Raw genomic sequence first — 21,167 nt, 5'->3', positions numbered from 1 at the left:
TGTTAACCCCTTATAGTAAGAGGAGCTGTATTTTTTTTCCATTCTTAATATTATTTCCCATCTTTAAATCCTAGGGAAACCTAAGCCACACTTTATGAAGTATCTGGCCTGCTATCACTCTATTTGCACCCAAAAGAAAATACCTCTTAGTTCTTATAAATTGTTCTCATTCTGTGTATGTATTTGGTGCATGACAAATGAGAGGGCATCTCTGCTGCAAATGATAAAAGTTAATGCAGGCATCTAATACAGACATTTTTATTAGTTTGAGACAACTGTAAGTTTCATTAATGTTCTTTTTAAATGAGTTTTGTGTTTCAACTTAGGGATGTAATTTTCACTAATGTAATGGATCACTTTAATATGAATATAAATATTTGCATGAAAATGTCTTACACTGTATCTACTTTCACATGCTTGGGTGCACTGCATTAACATTCACAGCATTAACAATACATCCGTACACAGTAGGAAGGTAGGTAAGATCCAAAGTACGAAGAAGAGAAGCCAGGCTAAGATATAAGTAGAAAGTTCTGCTTTATTAAAACAATCTCACGTTCACACTTTACTTCAGATACTGATATTTGCTAATATTAATAAAGATGATTTCCTGGCAAGGTTAGAATAACAGATGCTTTAAAAACTGAATATTATAGAAGACAGATTTTTGGATATGTTTACAATTTGAAATAATGTTTTTTTACTGAGTTATAAATGTCCTGTGCCATTTAGACATACAAGTTTTCTTTGTCATCCTGGAAATTGAGGCAATCTTTGATTGCTGGATTGAAACCCTCCTCCACTAGTTGTACTTTATGGTACTTAAAAGTTGCTGTAAGTTCAATGGGGCTCTACAAAACAAAATTACATCTCTACTTATCAATGTCAGCATATAATTGTGGGAATTAGATTAGGCTTCCTAAATTTAAAGGGAATCATTTAAAGAAAATTGATACAGCACAGAAGTTGAAGACTTATTAATAGAGGTCTAAACTATCTGCATTCATCAGATAACAACTGGACTGCGGAATATGTGAGCCATTAGTTACTCTGAATGTAAGAAGTGCTGGGGCCACAGAAACATTATTGAAAAGCTTACCTTACCATTCTATTTAAATAAGGCAGGAAAACACTAGTTTTCAGCTTTTAGTTGGAAATAATCAAGGGTTTTATTCCAAAAATGATTTCATTTTGTTCTCAGATCAAAAAACAGCAGAATTTTTGTCAGAGCAGCAGAGAAAATGGCAGGTGGAGACTGGACAAAACTCACTGTACTTTACATGGGATGGCAAGACAAACCACTGCCTTGACTCATCTACTATTTTGTTTGTATAACTCAAAATTTTAAAGATTGATTAAATCATTAAGCATGGTAGCATCTGTGTTAGTCCTTTTAAGTCATCTCAATGAATATGCAACTTTTCTCAAAGAAGCAATATTTATTTTAAATAAATAACTTGAGAAATACAGTGAGAGTGACATTCTTGCAACATTTTCCTAATTCAAGTTAAACTTCAGTTTAGAATTTGGCTATGTATTCACTGGTAGGATAAAAATCTAAGGCCTCTCTTGCAAGACAGTTCTCTTGCAAGCTTTAGTTTGTGTGTGTATCTTTATTTTGCACAGAAGAGTCTATAGAGAGAGAACACAGCTGTGTTACTATGCTGAAGGAATCCAACAGGAAATGTATTTTCTACTAAGAGATCTTCCTAATTTTAGATGTTAAAATGTGCCTGGTATGCTGTAGCTGCTCATGCAACCTTTTTTTTTTCAGGCTGAAGTGAAACATCTGGGGACAGTTCTATTTTCATATTGGTAAACGAGCAAGTGAGAGACAAAAGAAGCCTTTTTGGGAATTGCTAGTATAACTATGAAGTCCATAGTCATCATAGAAAAGAGAGAAAACACAGTGCAGATGGACACACAAAAGCTACTTAGGAACGATGGTTTACTTTAATCCTTATAAAATGAGGTCTTGCGTAGTTTGGAAGGTGAGTGTTAACATGTCTGCAAGTACTTTCTCCATTGAATTCAGTTTTCCTTCAGTCGAACACATGCCATTCCTGTGCTGCCTTCATAACCTGAAGGAATAATGACAACAAATAACTACAGTTCATATATAAATTTGAACTTAAGGCTTTTTTCTTTCTCCTATAAGTGAACACTTCCTTCTAAACCACTTCAGAAAACATACTAACAGTTTTCTTTAGACATCTCAGTGATTAGAGCTAGATTCCAAACTCTTGAAAGCCCAGCACCAGAATTATAGTTGGCAGACATTTTGAAAATCATCCTTCTTTTGAAAGACTTTGGAAAATCGAGCTTCAGTACTCTGAGGCAGAAGCCTGCTTGCAGCAGCACTTAACTGTGTGGTTTAATTTACTTTACAATAAATCATGGTAAGTATGCTGTACTACTTGCGCTGACAAGCTCATCCATGCAGAAAGAGGGCAGAAAGGAATAAGACCCAGTGTACCGTTGTTTATTACTATATGAATGATGAATTATTTGCTGCAAAAATCCAAGTACTTCAGATTTTTTACTTGTTTAATTACATATTGGGATGGCTTCTTCCCTCCCCTTTTGGTGGCTGAGGGATGGGACACCATTTAAACGCAAACCTTTTGGTGTTCCTTCCGTTTTCTGGGATTACAAGTAATGCAAGAAGAAATAGGTAATATTCTTATACAAAGTTTTACATTGCAACCATATGAATGCTTTCACAGAACTGTGTACAGGAGGAAGTGAAAACAGAAAGTAGCATCTAATGCTTAAATGAAAGTAGAGCACTAGCATATGCTAATTGAAGATGAATTGGTCTTCAGTTTGGAGTCTTGTTTCTGTTTGCCTTTAACACTATGTATGGATGACACCTGGCAACTTGTTTATTCAAAATCTAGAGTGTTGAATTAATGAGTTCTGAGGTGATGTATATTATTACCCCCAGCTACATTACTAAAGTACAAATATTTTTGTGCCATATAAAACAGAAAAGAAAACCCAAACCACAATCCACCCAGTTCTTACACAAATGTAAGGTGAGAACCAGTTTGAACAATATTTTTCATTTCTGTAAAGTTGCTCCATAATTAGGTATTAACACCTCTTCTATGTGGTTTTACAAGAGCATTGAGAATAAGAGTGTATTTTCCTCATCTCCTAAAGTGTAATCTGAGAAATACATAAAGAACTCTAGACCATTTATGTGTTTGATTATGTCTTTCTTTTGAAATATCTCCTAGGGCAGCTGTGTGTTTATCCCTACCACAAAGCAGCTGAAAACAAGAGTGATTTAAAGAAAGAGGCTTTAATTTTAGATCAACAGCTGTAGCAAAGACATACATGATTAATAAAAAGTTTGTTTATTTGATTAAATTCACTATTCTAATAGATCATCTTGGTTTATAAACAGTCTTGTTATTCTAGCCTCAGAAACACTGGGCATTTCTATGCTCATGTATTCCACTTTTAGTAGAGGAATTAGTGAGTGGATCATAACCTTAACAGAATCTCTCACATGTTGAATAAATGATGGAAGAAAATGGTGGATGTAGGGAGAGTGGTGTCTCTAGCACACCTTTCAATTCCAAAATACTGTCATTGATGTGACCCATGTTATGATATACCATAGTCTGGAAGCCTTTCTGGAAAAGTGTGATACCTGTTAATTATTATTGTTAATTAATTAATGATTGATCTGTTTATACTTGTTAACTTATCTGTTAATTAATAGTGGCTCCAAAATTCTTCCTCCTCCTTAGACTACCCTAAGGATATGCGGTGTATTTTGCCACCTAGTCCAAACCACCTGTGCAATGCAATACTCAGGATTTCAATTGAATCTAACCTTGTTTGTTTGATTTCAGATCCCTACGTTACACTGTAAGAATGGGTTTAATTTTAACTATCCGTTGCAACGGTTGATTATGTCTTTGCATAAACTCAAACGCAGTGAGGAGCTAGATGGGAGTCCTGTGGATCTTGGGTAAATGAGAAACATGGACAGGAAGGTACCTCCAAAATACAGGAGACAAGAAAGTACAGTAAAGCTATCTGTTCCCTCTTTTGTTTTCCAATATTTCAGGGAAACTGCCTTTAGCAGCAATGCTTCTCAAATTAAAAAAAAAAAAATGGCAAAAAGCAAAAAAAAGGTGCCATGAGCACTTAAAGAGTTTATAAAAGTTCAAAGATTTTGTAGATTTTTGAGTAGAAAAGAGGCAATAAGCATGTCAGAACTTTTTGTATTCCTTCAAATTACTAAAGAAAGCTAAAAACGGGAGGAATCAATTTCTTAAGTGGTGTTCTTGCGCTTCTAGACATTCAAGTTATTTTGTTTGTCTCACTCTATACTAATTGCAGAGCTGTATTCCTGTAAAAGATACAAGAACGTTTATATCTAAAATACTTTATCTCAAGTGTTCTTCCATTCTCCTGTTAGTATTCTTGTCATACTACATTAATATAAGCTTTGGCTATGTTTTTTTAGATAACTAATATTTCATACATTTAAATGATGGAACATATCAGATGTAGTTTACAAAAATAACCTGAAGGAGGGTTAGCTGTACTCTGCAGTTCAGCATATTGATATTTTGTCAATGTATTAAAAATTATTTTCTTGAAATACTTTAAGTATTTCATTCATACCTGGAACAGATACTCCATATATAATATCTTCTTGAACACAGTCAATCAGTCCTAAAACATCTGCAGCTTCTGTTGTAGAAACATTTTCCCCTCTCCACCTGGGAAAATAAGCAGTCAATAGTCACGATTTCTATGTGTATTACATATCGTGTTCTCTAGTGTTTTAATGTCTGACTTTACAATGGGCTGAGCACGGAGCTAAGATCAGAAAGCACTTTTGCACTAGAACAAGGAACTTGTTATCAAAAGTAGAGAAAAACATGCCTCAAAATTCAACAACACATTCCAGATTATTCAAATCTCAGAAGACTCTAACACAGTTAGTTTAATCATGCTTAAAATGGCTCTAAACAATCAAAATCCTAAAATATTACTTACCTTAGACTCCATCCTAGACTCTATGCTTTCTGAGTTTTAAATGTATAGTGAGTGTGAAACCACAATGTTTTTGTTCTATGAATTTGACTGGTTTCTGACTGTTCAAAATAGCATTCATTGATCACCCTAAGCTGAACCTCTTGTAGGCTCTGTATGTAACTATGAACAGAATTGATAAAATACAACAGTGGACGTGACTTGGAGTCCTCTTTTTCTGACTGAAATCAGAGAAATTCCTCTTCATCAGTCAGTAGGAAATACTGGATATTAATTCAAACCTGAGAATGAGTTAGAATTTTCTCTTGTGACAAGCATTTAAATAAATAAACTAACTGGAATGTGTCCCCAGTTTGATCATGGAAATAAATGAAGTTATCATTGTCAATCACTAAAAGGTCACCACAATTAAAATACAAATCCCCTTTTTGGAAGACATCTCTTAATTGCTTCTTTGTTTGCTCTTTTGCTCCTGCATAGCCACTAAATGGTGCATATTGGGTGATTTTGCAGATCAGTAGTCCAGGTTTACCCATGAAGAGGAAAAACATTTGCTTAAAAAGCACAGTGTAAATTGCCAAAAAATAACTAATTTTCATTACATCAGTGAAGTTTGCAGATGTTATAGAGTTATTTGAGAATTTTTTCATAATCAGATTTTAAAATCCGTTGTGAGTGTACAGATTGAGTTTCATCTCTCAATTCACTAGCCCACAAAAATGCCAGTAGCTAATACAATTTATCACCTGCTTGTATTAATGCAGTAGAACAGAATCCCTGAGGTCTTGCCTGGTAAGTGGAAAATATTTGCTCAGTTTCTCTAGACAGCTTCATAAACCTCTGTTTAAAACACATGACTCTATAGGAGCTGTGTCTACAAAGGAAACTTACACATAGCATCAGGCATGTCTTTAGAAGGTGACCATTGGTACAGGCTACTTCCACGTAACTCAGTTGGCGTGGGGCAGCCTTACTCCTCAACCAGAAGATTCAGTTGGATTTAGGAACCACATGTTGGGTTTGCTCTGAATGCAAAACAGACTAACAGGCTGCTTAGTACGTTCTTTAGTCTTTCATGTGCTAGAGCTGAAGTAATTTATGAAGGAAGCAGGAAGACCTATATGTTTATGTAAACTGAAACTCAACCCCATGTTACATAGGGCTTTGCATGGATGTCGCAAGTTGGAGAGAATTTTCTCTCTATACAAAATAAGTCACTTTTTTTTTTTTCTTTTAAATGGTTTTCTCTCTTAAATTTCAGATATTTTCCACATCTCTGCAGATCAGCAACTTAAACATTGGGCGCATTTATATAAATATGGAATATATGTGTGCACATCCCAACTCAAGAGACTGGGTAGGAAGAGTCGGCATAGGAGAGGACGCCCCGTGGGGCAGACGCTCTTAATGTAACTGGTATATTCCTCAGCAATGAGAATTTAGCACAGTTGGTAACCTGTCCACCTGTTCCCTTACACACAGAGAAGGTAAGCATTTCCATCCTCACAGGAATGACTACACATGTAACAGAATGCAACAAAATCAAAAAGTATCACAAATATCTGGTTTAAACACAGGTTTGCCTGTGACAGTATATAAATCTCTCCTACAAAAACTGATACTAATATATATTACAAAAATATAATTTTCATGTGTGCTTTCTCTGTTGCCAATGGCAGAAGTTCCACCCACTGCTGGAAAAGAGAACTGCTTTTTATTTTGCAAATGTTTCTTTAGGGGCATGTTAAGTACAAAGTTTGAGAAGAATTAAATAGCTCCTGCTGAAAGTCAGGAACTGTATTCAAAAATGCTAGCATGTCCATTATTAAAACTAGACAAGTTATTAAAATCTAAGTATACAGATGCTGCATTCCCCACTGCACTTTACCTTTCTGTTAAGCTGTATTACAATAGTATGTGATTTGTTACATATTTTCTAACTTGTATTTAAAAACCTGGCTGACTCAATGGCAGTTCTTAGCTTCTTTCCCGATACAAGTGATGCAGAGATGTAATTTTAAAAAGTAAATACCTTTCTGAAATTTTTTAAAGGAGTTAAGTTTTTACCTTTGGGAACTCTTATGCAGTATCCATTTTCATCTTGGACTGGTTCATCTTTCTCTACGTCATATTTATTGAGTTCATAGTGTAAGATTTTCTAGTGAAAATTTGCAGAATGTATACACACGAATATTCAATCTTTGAAAAATATTTTCAGAATTATACTACTTAGCTTTCTATTTAACAGGAGCCAAATTCATCTCTTTTCAACTGGATGTGTTGTGTCTACATGGGGTTTTTTGCCTGAACTAGTGAGAGATATCTGTGACATCTAGCATGGGGAGCTATAGACTGTACTTGGGGGGATCTTCTCCCTAAACAAATACATAACTGACCCTTGGGTTCTTCCCAACTTGTCATACAAGTGGCCTGGTATATGCCCTTGGAAATACACCAAACTTCACCAAGAAGGGCAACATGCCAGGTTTTGTTGTTATTCTTATCTTCTGCAGGCAGTTTACTGTTCCCACTGCACCATTTTTTCCAGTGTAATTAACAAAAGAAATGCTTCCTTCAGTTGATGCATAAAACTCCAAACTGTTAATGTTTCCAAATCTTCATATAAATTCCCTCCAAGCATCAGCCCTTATTCCATTTCCTATGGCAAGTCTGACTTTGTGATCCTGATCATTGTTTCTCTAGAAATAAGAAACAGTCATGATTTTACATTTCTGCTGAGTGACAGCAGAATTTCCACTTCTGGAAAACTGAAGAAAGCTTTAGTCTAAAAGTCTCGAACATATTCTGAAGAAAATTGTGTGCAAACATCATTACACCTAAGCTCATGATCCTGATGTGGAAAAGGAAAAGAAATTACTGAGCAAGTTAGGCTGTATATCTAACTGCAGATAATAGTTAACTTGATTTGGATGAAGGCAGGAACAAATAATTCTACGCAGAAAACCAGAATGACACTCAGGCACAGTGTTAAACTATTTTTTTTGTAAGCCTTGTGGTGACTACCTGTAAGAAGAGTGTAATTTACCCTGAATTTGGCAAAACATTTGCAGGATTTAAAATGGTGTTTGGATGGAAAGGAGATCCCTTCTGCCATTGTCAGTGCAGGATTGAGCCTGCTAAAAATTCTATTACCATATTTCATATCACTTTTAATAGTGCTATTTGATCTTTCTGTTTCTACAGTAAAGCGATAAACACAGTGAGGATGGCAATCTGTTTATACCTTCTCTTAGATGTTTATATTCTCAACAGTAGGAAGTAGTGGACTGGGTCAGACACTTGTAATTCATAAACATACCTAATGTGCTAATGAGTAACAATAGCCTGAGAGAATTTTACAAAATATGGAACTGCTCTTTTGTCCCACTTCCTGCCTTTTTCTCCAACTGTTTCTTTTATTACATAATTTAATAGTATTTTAATGCACAGTCTTTTTAAATATATACTGTCTTCTTAACTTGGAATACTTTGTTGAAAGAATAAGACTATTCTGTCAGTAAGAGACTGGAATGTGTATTTGTAGAGTAAGTATGTTTGCTGTATGTCTTTCAGGAAATACAGTGCAGAGGGCAATGCAGTTTGATATGCCTACCTCTGTGAAAGTCATTTCATGCAAACACATTTTTGAAATTGAGGATTAACTAATATGATCGCAGGGATCTTGGCAGGAAAGTGCCTATGAAGACAGTGCATTAAGTGCATCTTCAGAGAGGGCCCTTTTTAAATAATCACATTAACGCTTTTATTCGGGGATCGCCTGACAATCTTGGGTTAGGACATCTTAGCAACAAAAACCCCAAAAAGGCAAATTGCCCAAAACAGAGGTCTGGTGGTTCCTAGAGAACTCCTCATCTTTGGTTAGCAGCTGGAGTGCTTATACAAAGGGAGTGTTTTCTCTATCCATTTTAACAGAATGTCAATTAATGGATTGCCATTGTTCCACTATTCAAAAGAATTACTAATTCAAGCAAAAAGCTCCTTTTTTTTTTTTTTTTCCCTTGAAAAATGTTTATGTTAGTATACAATGAGATTACAGACCTCATTAGGGAAGGTTTTTGTTGGGCTTTTTTTCCCCCCTTCCCTTATGGTTAGTTTTTAAGCATAATATAACAAATATTCCCAGTAACTGAATTAGCCAAAGAAGAAAGGCAATTAGTGTTAACTGTGGCACACTGCATAGATACTGAAGCACTTCCCCAATATACTGTATCACTGTTACATTATATTTTCTGCAATCATCCCAGAACTGGCTTGCTGAAAATCTGGCACACAAAACAATAGTTGCACCTGTGTAGAAAGAAGCAAAACAAATAACAGAAAGAACAATTCTTATTATATTATAAGACCATATAGAATTTCTTAGCACAACATTGTAGAAAACTTGCAGAATTAGGGTTATATGGCTTTTGGAAGTATTCTTCCTAAAACATATTGAAATACAATCCATGCTGAATAATTGGTTTAACTTCTGTTTCTATTCATGACAAGTTAAAGGCTATTACTGTGGATGAAACTCTGTACTAATTTACCCTAAAACTCTGCAAAGATTTGTCATGTAAGATAGGATATATCCTATTTATCCAGGTAATGAAATAAAATTTGTACAGGATGAAGACCTGTGCAAGTCATATGAAGACAACAGAGAAATGAGAATGTCTCTTGACTTACAGAGTTGCTAGTAACAGAGATATATATAATCAATTATTCGATCTCAAAGTCTGGTAGCTAGGGAAAGGCTTACTGTATCTGTGATCACATCCATGAATGAATTCTGCACAGTAACACATTCATTGGTACTAGTCAAGTGCACTGTACCTTTCATGATACATCCATGGACTCCAATGAGGAGCGCAGAGCTATGATAGATTGGTAGAGCAGTATACACAGTATCTTCTGAGGTAACATTGCCAGCATCAAACAAACCACAAGCTAGCATTATGTGTTCATGGTTAGTCACTGCAGCTTTGGGAAGATCTGTTTAAAATCAAGCAAAAAGGTGTGGTAACTTCACTTGAACAATAAACATAGTAAGACCAGTCGGTTTCACAAGGGCTTAAGAAAAAAATTTCTCTAATTCACTGATACAGGTGATAGTTCCAGAGTTCAGGGAGGTATGCAGCTTGTGTCTACGCAACACATTGGCATTTAGCCTTACTGAGGATATGTCTTCCCACAGGTAACTTTTAGGTTATTATCCGCCACTAAGTGCCCAAATTCCCAATACTATGGTACATAGGAATAAGAACTACCTAGAAAATGAAGAAATGGGATCTAGAGAATCTAGCATGCTAAGCAAAGGGAATGGAAATGCTAAAACAGAGGTTAATCTCAAATCTTGCATCTCTTCTGGAAATCGGTATCTCCCTGAAGGTCTGAGTCATCCTAAATGAAACCTGAATTCATACTACAAAATCTCTTCTTGGTTTTCCATCAGACATAGTTGAACTGATTGCTTGCTGAAACAGATGCTAGAAGACAAAAGGATGGTTGTGCTTGCATATTCTGTAAGAACAGAGATGTTAGAGCCCTTAACAAGGATGAAGGACACCTGAGTTATTTGCCTTCTACAGCCAAATAGGATACAAATTTGTACTTCCTTCCTTCCAGAGGAGTTCCTGCCCTAAGAGGTTCAATGACTGAGCTAGTGTGGAGGCATACCCTGCTCTTCCTAATGAAGGTTTGAGTGCCTTCAGGCATTGTGTTCATCTTCATCCTTGTCACCCAGTTTCTGCTGTGGCTAAGTGCTTTTAAAGCTAGTTGCAGCTCCTACACCAGCTGCCATTTTGCACAGTGGCCATGGCTAGATGTATTTTGTGCTGTTCTCACTATTTTTGGTACTCTGACAGCCAAAAACTTAATGTCCAGCATTTAGAGTTCATGATCCAAAGATACTGATTATAAATTGTGTGCCAAGACACATACTTAGGGCAGCAATGTCTAGTGACCTTACTGGCAAAAAACTTGTATGTTTAATTGGCTTTTACTTCAGTCCCCCTCCCCAGATTTTGTGCTTAAAGTCAGTCTATATTCTGCATGCTTTTTGGTTTTAGATACGGATGTCCAATTTTCAGTTTCCTGAGGGGGAATGAATGAGAGTAGGAATTAATCTGAAGTAACAGGTTTTCTTTCCTTACCAAAACCTCACAATGTCAGGAAGAATGTGGCCTGTTCTTTGTGAATTTACATTACCTGTAGTACCAGAAGTATAAATGTACATGGCAGGAGTTTTAAAGGTTACATCTGATCTCCAAGACAATGGAGTAGTCTCATTGGAAGCAGCGTCTACTATATCAAAAAGGTTCTCAACTCCTTCTGTAGCAGATGTCTTGCTTAAATAATAAACTTTAACATTTTCTTTCTTCAAGAACGGCAGTATTTCTTCAACAGATTCCTTCAGTTCTTAAAGAGGAGAGAAAAAAGTATTATAAGAAAATTCTGTATTATTCTGTGAACTATACTACTGGTGCATCAACTTTGGTTCAGCAGCTTTCCAATTTAGCTGCTGTTGGAGAAATTCACGTTTGAATCGTTTTAGAATCCAGCAAAAAGGACTGAAAAGGAACAGTGTCTCCCGACAGAACTGGGAGTAAAGCTGAGTGGGAGGAGAGTTCTTCTCCTTAGATGCTATAGTGCATGTCGGAGATAAAATAAGGCCTTTTATGCAAGTATCTAATGAGGTGGCACCTTAGAGATAACCAACTCTGAGTAAACTTTCACTGAGATAAATAACCTTCCAATAAACTTTGAAATCAGTATTTTATTGTAGATGTAAGTAACTTTAATGACATATAAACTGTATTAATGAACTCAGCATATTTCTTTCCAGGAACTTATCTGTGAAAGCACACAGACTGGATCTCATGTGACGGTGAGTTCTGATGAGACAATATTTATCTTCTGGATGGAATAGCAAGTTAATAAAGGATGAAACTTAATAAGGACAGAGAGAATCAAGGTCCAACAGAAAGGACATAGATTTTCCTCTCCTGATGTCCAGCAAGCACTAGTGGAGTTAAGCCTGTAGTAGTAAATTTTTACCAAAAAGGCTCAATTTTTCCTTTTACTCTTTTACTTTTTTTTTTTTTTTCCCCCCCTCAGAGCTGAAGGCTTTCTTAGAAAATTTGAGGCAAGTATGTTATAGAAGGAAGAAAAGTACATTTCCTATCCTACACAATAGCTTTCCCCACATATGCTAATATCTCAAATACTGATTAATTTTGAAAGTTCAGAGATTGCACAGAATTTATTCTCAGGCAGAAATTTATCACAAAAGGAGAAGATTTCATTTGAACTCCTAAAGTTTTGGCGCATATAGAATACTTCAATTGCATACAGTAGATGAATGAGTTCAACTAAGTTGTAACAGAGTATGTATTCACATAGAAGTTAACTGCAGGCAGAGAAAGAGTATCTTTTGATTTCCCATATGATCAGTCATTCATACTGTATGTATGCATGCATATACATACAAATATAAAGAACTGGGCATGAAATGAGGTCTATGGAACAAAATGCAGCTATCCATTTTAGACATACTAATATGTCAAAGTCTCTTTTATGGAAAAGGAGTACGGTTTGTTTACATGGGTTCATGCCTTTTTCTTTGAACTGAAACCTGACAAAAGCTTTTCTATAGACTTCAACCACTTTCATGTGTCTTAAGTCGCTGTCCAGCTGAAGCGGGAGGATTCTTCTGCATTATCTTGCTTATTTCCAATTTGGACATTTGTGTGAACGTAACTGAATTAATCCTGTTGCTTACGATTGAGGGCTATCGTTACCCTTACCGAGCAGCTAACAAGGTGTCAGAGCTCAAAGCGCTGCGCCAAGGCGTCCAGGAGCGGGCGGGCGGGCCCCGGCTCCCCGCTCCTCCTGGCTACCCGCGCCATCGTGAGGGCGAAGCGTAGGTCCTGGAAGAAGCAGGGTCAGGCGCGGCTCAGCAGCAGCGGCGGCGGCAGCAGCAGCCCCGCCAGCGCCGCGCACAGGGCGGGCAGCCCGCCGCCCTCCTCTCCCTTCCCGCCGCGCGCTCGCGAGCAGCTGCCGCGCCTCGCGCCTCAGGAGGGACGGGGCGGGCCAACGGCCGCGGCCACCTCCTCACAGCCCCGGGGCGGCGAGTCCCCGCCGGTGCCGAGTGGCCCCCGCCGGTGCCGAGTGGCCCCCGCGGTCGATCGTCCCTCCCAGGCCTCGATGTGCCCCCCAGAAGAGCGGCCTGATTTGCTGGCGGCCGCTCCCTATAGAGGCGGCCTGCCTGAGGGGACAGCTGCAGGGAGCTGGAGCGCGGCAGGCGGTGCACCCCGACGTGGTCGTGCCAGAAGCTGGTGCAGCAGAAGAGACACGCAGATTCAGGGCAGAAGGTTGGCGTCTTTCTTAACAGTCAGGGCTGGTACGTCTCTCTCAGATGCTGAATGCATCCTGCATGGGACACAGGCCATCTGTGCGTCCCCTTTGGAAGCTGCAGCCACCAGTGGCAAAGGCAGCCAAACCTAGTCAAGGTTCACGCAAGGAGAAATTTAGGATGAGGCTTCCTGGCAGATTAAGTGTGAGCTGCCTGGAGAACACATTCCTACCCTCGTCTTGTGGCAGCATTGGTGCTATGCCTCCCTAGGTGGTAGACAGTCTAATAGGAGCTGAGCCAGCTGAAAATCTGGGGTGTGACTGAATTATTATTTTTTTTTAATCAACCGCCCCCACATTTATTAGTATTCTAGATGCACATAAGGAGTTTACAGTCTCAGTCTGTCTGCCTTGCTCTTGTCCAAGGCTAAGAGACACATTAGTTACTTAGACAACCTTGAATCACACTTCAAGGAATTTCACCCTTCACTGGACCCAGTGACCAGCACTCAGTGCTTTTCTTGGTGAAGTTTAAGCAGCTATTACTGTGAATAAGGTCTGCTTTTCCTTTCATTTAAAAAAAATATTTTTAATTTTGTATTTTTCTCAGAGCCACCAAGGGTACAGTTTCCTGCCCTCTTGGTCACAGTTTTCTGCTCCCCTTTTATGTCAAATCTGATACTTCTCACCACAAGGGGAGTTGATTCAGGCCCTCGGTCTGCCAGAAAACCCTTTTCTTCACTGCAGACTTTGTTTCCCCTGCCAGATAAATTCACTTTGCTGTTAGGTGAGCTGTGGCTAGCTCTAATGTAACACATCCTGCTGGATGTTCAAGCAGGGTGGGAGGAAGCAGAGCCGTCCATTTAGCTTAGCTGTGGTCAGACCTCCCAGGCAGCTTCTGCAGTCGAAACTGGACCTGGTGGATTGCAAATGACCTACAGCTGGTGTTGCCTTTCCTGCTCACATACTCATTTCCATGAGCCAGCTTAGAATTTATGGGACCGAGTGAGGAGCTGGGTCAGGGACTTAGTGCAGGAGAAAATTAACTGGTTTATGTCTAGGGTAAATTTTGACCATCATTAGGCTTTAGCATTTGAAAAAATCAAGAGGTTTTTTACAGTTCTTCTGTAATAGAGCTACTGTTTCAAACCTGTGCCTCAGGAATTTTTTACAAGTTACTTCACTGCTGCAAAAGCTACAGAATGTTTTTGAAAGCTTCTTTATCTAATGGTAACTGCCTGGGACAAGTACGAGAAGTTAGTACACTCTGTTGGCTACGTCCACAATCAGTCTTTCCAAAACACTGCTGAACTACCATAACTAATTTCCAGCTTCTTGCTCAGAAGTGTGTAGCAATATTGTGTTGTGGTCCTGCAATGGGCTTTCTGAAGAAGAGTTTTCCTATTTAACCTTTTCTTCAGTTACATCTCTGACTTTCTCACATGGCCAGTGGCATTAGTTCTGTAACTTTAGTAGAGAATCATAATCAGCAGCCCGGAGAGCTAAAAGCCTGAGGTTAATTGATCATGAATGCACCCCAGTGACATTCTGAAGGACCTTTGTCTGCCTTATTATTCAGGACTAATTTCTTTAAAAACTTGTAAATTTTCACACAACAAATACTTGGTTTGCTGGCCAGCTCTTTCATAATACAGTGTTCTTCTAAGCTTTTCCTTGAGATAAACCTTTTCCACTGTTTCCAAATTACAGGATCTTCATAGAGGTTTTCAGCTCTACGAATATTTTAGTCATGAGCTAGCTAGCTTTCTGAGACAATTAAATTTCAGAGGCAATATTTACTGATGCTTAACCTAGCAATAGCAACTAGAATTCAACAGTTTAAACAGTAATTATGTCAGCATTACTAGGAATTTGGGTAGCCTCCAAATTTGAAATAAACTACACTTCTTCAGTTCCTGTTATTTTCTCTAACATTTACCAAGCCCTACTTACCTATGTCTGTAGTGTTCCATCTGATACTTTTTATTTAGCACCAAGTTTTGTTGTGTTCTCTAAAACCACACAAAGCCCTGTTGGGAATTTTTCTGTGCTACAGACTGAGACAATTTGCTTTTCTTCAGTAATCCCGAGGTGTGAAGTTGTGTTGGTCCACTGCTAGATATAGTTTTGTTTGTTCAAGTATTTCTCATTGCTATAGCAGTTTTAATAGGTAATTAACTGTTAATTGATATGCTGTTTGAGGTTAATATGAAATGTGCTGTATATGATGTGGCATGACTTTGAAGTGGCTGGTGATTTTCTGTTTTTTAAGTTATTTTTGCGAGGGAATTACTAATCTAGGCAGGCTGTTTTGTGCTTGACTAATTGTATAGACTGCCATAATGTATGTTAATATTTTTGCTCAAACAGCTGTTACTTTGGCTATAAACTGCAGTATGTAAGCTTCAGTATTTTTGCTGAACCAAGTATCAATTAAAGTATTGTTAGTCTAGGGATAAGGAGTGCTTTTTTAATTGACTTAGTTGTTTGCTAGGTTTTATAGTGCAATAAACCCTATTTCGTATTTTAACCTCTTCTTTTTTTTTTTTTTTTTTTTCCCCCAATTAGCTACCCTAAATGCTGATTTTTTGGGGAAAGCTGATGGAGCTTCCTATGACAGGTTGACACTCGTTAAGTGTTACAAGGAGCATGTGTGCTTGAGCCTTGCTGGAAAGTGGTCAAGTGCTTGGCCCACCATGAGCAGTGGGCAGTGCTGTCCTGTGCTGGATGTTGCCTATGGACCCAGCTCTGCAGAAGGCCTCTTGCCAACATCTGGCACTGCCCAAGCATCCCTTCAGAGCCTGCACAGTCATAGGCTGTGTGGCGAAAATATGCTGCTCATGGCTGCTCACTGTTTTTCCAGTGGGTGCTCAGTTAATGAGTTTATGACTTCCCATGTATGCTCCATATCTGTAGTCTCCTCATTTCCAGCTTTAAGTCTCCTAATGCTTTGTGGGAGCACTTGAAAAACAGATATGTTTCTGCAATAGCTCCATGATAGCTGACATTCATGGAACTCTCTTTTCTATACAACAATATCCTCCATGGACGATGGATTGCATTTCAGGGTGCCTGTAGAGGTCACAAGGGACTGTATTCCTTGTTATGTAGAAGTGATCTTTTCCTGCATAATGAAGCTATAATTTAAACTTATATAATAAACTTATATAAATTTAACATACACAATAAATGCCTAAGTATTTTGAAATGGAGGCTCCAAAATTAACCATCCAAAATCAATATTTTTAGCAAATTATTACTGACTTTTCCATTTCTTCCTGTTACAACTCGAGCTGAGTCTTTAGTTCCAGCCCCTGTGAATGATGCACAGGCGTAGTGGGAGGGTTAGTTCCTTAATATTTTCAGGGTACAATGAGCCACAGTGACAAGCAGTGCATAGGTTCCCCTTGACTTCAGCTATAAAATCCTAATTGCTTAACACTTGCTTTACTCAGCCTTAGACACAAGAATCTGTTTTATTGATAGAAAATATAGTTAATGAAATTTATTCACTACTGTCCTGTTTTCTCAATTTCTGTGCTTTACTCTCATTTGTTTTTTTCCTGCTTACCTGTATTTTCAGTTCTTTGTAGGGGGCTTGTTGTTACACTACTCATTTGCACTATCCACAGAGCAGGAAAGGAAGGAAAATATAAAGAAAAGCTAAACCTTATCAGATGCCATAGAGCTCCTTAGACTCGTGAAAGAGACTTCCACTCTGCAGGTTCAGACGCTCTAGGCTTTGCAGGGTTTGCCAGAAGGCAGGGATATCTTGCTTTGATCCACGAGATGTCACCAGAGGGTAACAAGTAACTGGAAGTTTGTATTGAATTGGGATTCAAGCTTACTGATACTGTTGGTTAAGGGGAAGGGATGTGGACAGGGAGCGTGGGAAAGCCCAGCAGTCCTTATGCTGGATAACCATAAAATGCTCCAGGCCGTAGCATTTTCTGTGCAGAGAGACTCCTCTCTTTTCCCGTTTTCTACTTTTTTATGGTTTGGTGGGAGACCTCACTGTAATGGTACAAGGCAGCATGCTCCATTCTAGCTAGCTCAAGTGACAATAATCATACCACAGACTAACACTTATCTAATTAGTGATGAATGGCAGAGAGATGGGATTCAGAGTGGATGACTTGTGGCTTCAGTCAACCTGTATAACAGGACAGCTGGGTTTGTTCTTTTCTTACCTGTTTCACCTGACTCTTCCCACTGAAAGCCTTGATTGGGTATTCTTCAGGATTGCTAAACTGAAGTCTTTAATCTTCAGTTTCCAGTTTCAAATGACTTTCTGCCCTATTTTAAAATTCACAGCTACTACAGTTCTCCTTCTGTTCCCTTCCCACTTGGGAAGGGGTGAAAGGTGTCTATTAACCAGGAAAAATAATTTTTGTAAATGTGAGAACCAAGTTCATAGTCTATGGAGATATGAATCACTGAACCTACTCATGGCATAGTTCAAGCCATTCCATTTTTGTCCTCCCTGTCTGGCAGAGGTTCAGGAGATGAAGGTCAGTGAATGCTCTGGCACCACTTACACTCTGCTAGCATAAGCAGTTTATTGGTATTTTTCCAGATCTCTCCCCACTTCTGAGGGATGATGTGTACAAATTTGTAATGCATCAGGATTTCTAGTAGGTCAGCTAGATGAGCTGACTTGCTAGTCCAATCTGCAGCTGTTTTGACAGCTTTGTTCACTGAAATATATTATGCAATCACCAACCTCCAAAAAAAGTCTTCAAAGTGAGTGAACCGCTCCTGTGACACTGGAATTTCCAATGAAGTTTTGTCTAATGGATTACCCAGGTCCCTCCAGAAAGCAAGAAATCTAGCTGTTACAGGGTGCCTTTACTTTGCTGCACTCTGTCACAAGCTCTTCTACATTCCTTTATGTTAATGACACTGTTTTTAAAAGATAAAAAAGGTGCAATCTGGCTGTGAATAAACATGCCATGACTCATTAGACAAAACCATACAGATAGTCCAGATTTGTATGCTGCACATATAGATATCTAATAGTGTAGACATACAGGAGATCTGCTACATTCCACAGAAGTTGAGGGGTGGGTTGGTAGGGTAGCATGAAATGGCAACATTATTACTATGTATACAGTTAATAACTATGTATCTTAGCTACTCCATCCTGCATGCCATGACTTAGTAGTTTAGCCCACTGATTAGAAGCATATATGGTATCTTGAGAGGGGACCTGGTCTTCAAAAGCCTCTAGTAGCTCTAGCTGGAGATTTAACCATTTTGCTGCAAAGACAGAAGGCTTGTAGCATACATGTAGCACTCACAGCACACTGTGAGTGTCTGTCCTCCCAGCAGCATGTGTGGAAAACTGAAGCAGAAAGTGGAGGAAGGAAAGGGAACCTTCCCTCTGTTCTGTGTAAATTTATTGGACCTAAGACCTGTTGATGAAACCCTTTCATTTCAAGAAATTGGCGTTTTGCAACAAAGAACTTGCTTTGCTAGAAAATTGCCACCACATCTCCTTAAAATACCATATTTGTTTCTAGGCTATTGAAGTTAAAAATCTTAATTCTTTATATTGAGTGGTGAGCTTAGACTTAGCTCTCTGCTCACTTATGACTGGCTAAAGAAATTCTAGGTGAAGCTGTCTGAATCATAGTGAGACTCACCTTTCTGTTGAAGAGCTGTTAGAAGCAGCTGGTATGAAATTCTAGGAACAAAATTGTAATATTCTACAGCAACATGTGAGAGATTCCTAGCGTTGAATAGTAACCAGATTCTTGGCACTGAGCCCACCCTCATCTTCCTTGGATGGTACATGGTTAGGATTCATCAGAACAGATGTGCTCTTCAAGATCAGGGAAGGGAGCTGTCAAAGCTCAGGAATTACCTCATCTCCTAATACAGAAACTCCAAGGGGAACCTTACTTGATTCTCTTTCATGGAGTTGAGAAAATGTTTCCATCCCATAAATAGGTTTTGAATTCTGTAGTTCTTTACAGATACACAGCCAAAATCATTCCAGAACTATGCCAGCAAAAGTTAGTTCAGATAGTTAGGTTGGTACAGGTATCCCAGTCGTTGTGAGCAAGCTACTTGCTCTCTCTACTCTGCTGAGGGCTTGTTATCTGTCAAGAACTGAAGTGGCCAAGGGGAGATGAAAAGGTAAGGATTAAGCAGAAATCTTAGCTGAGCCTTGACCTCAGGAGATTTTAAAATTATTCATTTCCACCAAATTTTGACTTGGCCATTTTTATTAATTTGTGATGGAAGAGTAAATGACATCCATGTGTCCAAATCCAGTGTTGTTTTTTAACCACCAACTTTAGGCTTGAATCAGATTCAGCACAACACTCACAATGAATTTATGAAATCCTCTGAAGGAGACACTCAAATCAAACCCTACTGGTATAATTTGTTACTATCCTACCATCAAGGCAAGCTTATACTCAGCAAACTTCTCAGAGGAATTACAGTATGAGCAACATTCATAGATGCTGTCAACAAGATCATCAAGTCATGTAATGTGCCTATCAAAGAATGTGTTTTCTTAGAAAAAGGAAGGGGGAAAAAAGAGATTTTATTCTCACAGCCTTATTTACTGAGCCGTAGCAAACTGAACAGACAAGATCTGCCATCTAGTTTAGTCTAAGGGTACTCCAGTCTTTTTCACATGGATAAACTGCATGCATATGCTAGAAAATGGTAACTGAGTAATCACTTGTCTGTCAAAGGGAATATTCAAAAGCTCAAGAAACAGCACAGAGTGACTGAGGTTCTGTGGCTTATTCCTCTTGTCAGGGGGTCTCTTCAAGGCATTCTGTGGTTCAGTGTAGAAAGGAGAAGCAGAAGAAAGCTGCTTTTTGTAGCATTTTCCCTAAAGTAAATAGAGGTCTAATAACTTTGGTGCATTGGGCTGTCCTTTCCTAGAAGCTTGGGATGGATAAGAGGTTATTGGAGAGTCAAGGCTTCCTGTCTCTTCCTGGAGATAAACCAAGTGGAACAAATGCTAAGTGTTGCCATAAAAATCATGCAAAACCCTTTCACACTAGGAGGCCAGTAGCTAGCTTGCAGTTGTCACTCACATGATAGTTAAAGGAACCAGAATTTTTGAAACTGTTGTTCAGATGTGTAGTGTGTTATGGCTACAATTTTAACTCCAGTGAGTGTGAGAATAGAACTGGATACAGTTGTTATTTCAGGGGCACAGAAAAGTTATTTTAATAATTTCTAGAAATATTCTTCAAGAAAGATGTGAAGCAGTTTTCAGATTTTACATGCTAATGTACAACAGGCTATGTTGCAAGACCATGGATTTGAGATTCAAGAGATTTCAAATGTCCTAGAGCCATGAATTTCACTTGGCAGCGCTGGGAGAAAGTATTGTCACAGTACTGGCCCTAGAAAATGTTGGCAGATCATGTTACTGTATACATGGAAATACTGGTCTGAATGAAATCTATCCCACCAAGTGATGTGCCTTTTGCTGCATGAACCTCCTGCATTTTTCAGTAGTCAGCACTGCACTGCCTCTGGAAAAGACAGAGTGTAAAATGTCATGGATTACAATCACCAAATCCTTTGCCTTCATAGAATTTTCTTCAGCTCTGTCACCTTTCTATAATAGAAACATGACATCTAAAATTAAAACAGGTATTTATATGTATGTTGATACTCATGGTTACATGCACATACAGTGTAGCTAGTCAGAATGTGGACTCCTGCAAGCTCTCTTAGGAAAAGAAATTCATTATTTAATCAGTCATTTCTATGATGTAGTGTGATTTGTGAGTAGCCAGTACAGTGGAAAGTCC

General features: G+C 38.4%; 1 protein-coding gene across 1 annotated transcript; it reads right to left on the bottom strand.

Annotated features, from left to right (window-relative positions):
- Positions 1-578: 578 nt before the first annotated feature.
- On the bottom strand, positions 579-19,173 carry SLC27A2 (solute carrier family 27 member 2). The gene is given in 11 exon segments (XM_032982941.2): positions 579-851; positions 1,953-2,034; positions 2,036-2,081; positions 4,648-4,745; positions 5,359-5,548; positions 7,084-7,182; positions 7,529-7,719; positions 9,207-9,330; positions 9,859-10,017; positions 11,233-11,442; positions 19,023-19,173. Coding segments are annotated over 11 exon segments (1,524 nt in total). The 3' UTR covers positions 579-677.
- Positions 19,174-21,167: the final 1,994 nt, after the last annotated feature.

This window comes from Tyto alba, unplaced genomic scaffold, assembly GCF_018691265.1.
Source record: "Tyto alba isolate M040663 unplaced genomic scaffold, T.alba_DEE_v4.0 Super-Scaffold_41, whole genome shotgun sequence".
Lineage (NCBI taxonomy): Eukaryota > Metazoa > Chordata > Aves > Strigiformes > Tytonidae > Tyto > Tyto alba.
Note: the sequence above shows the minus strand (reverse complement) of the source record. Positions and strands in the feature narration are given on the sequence as shown.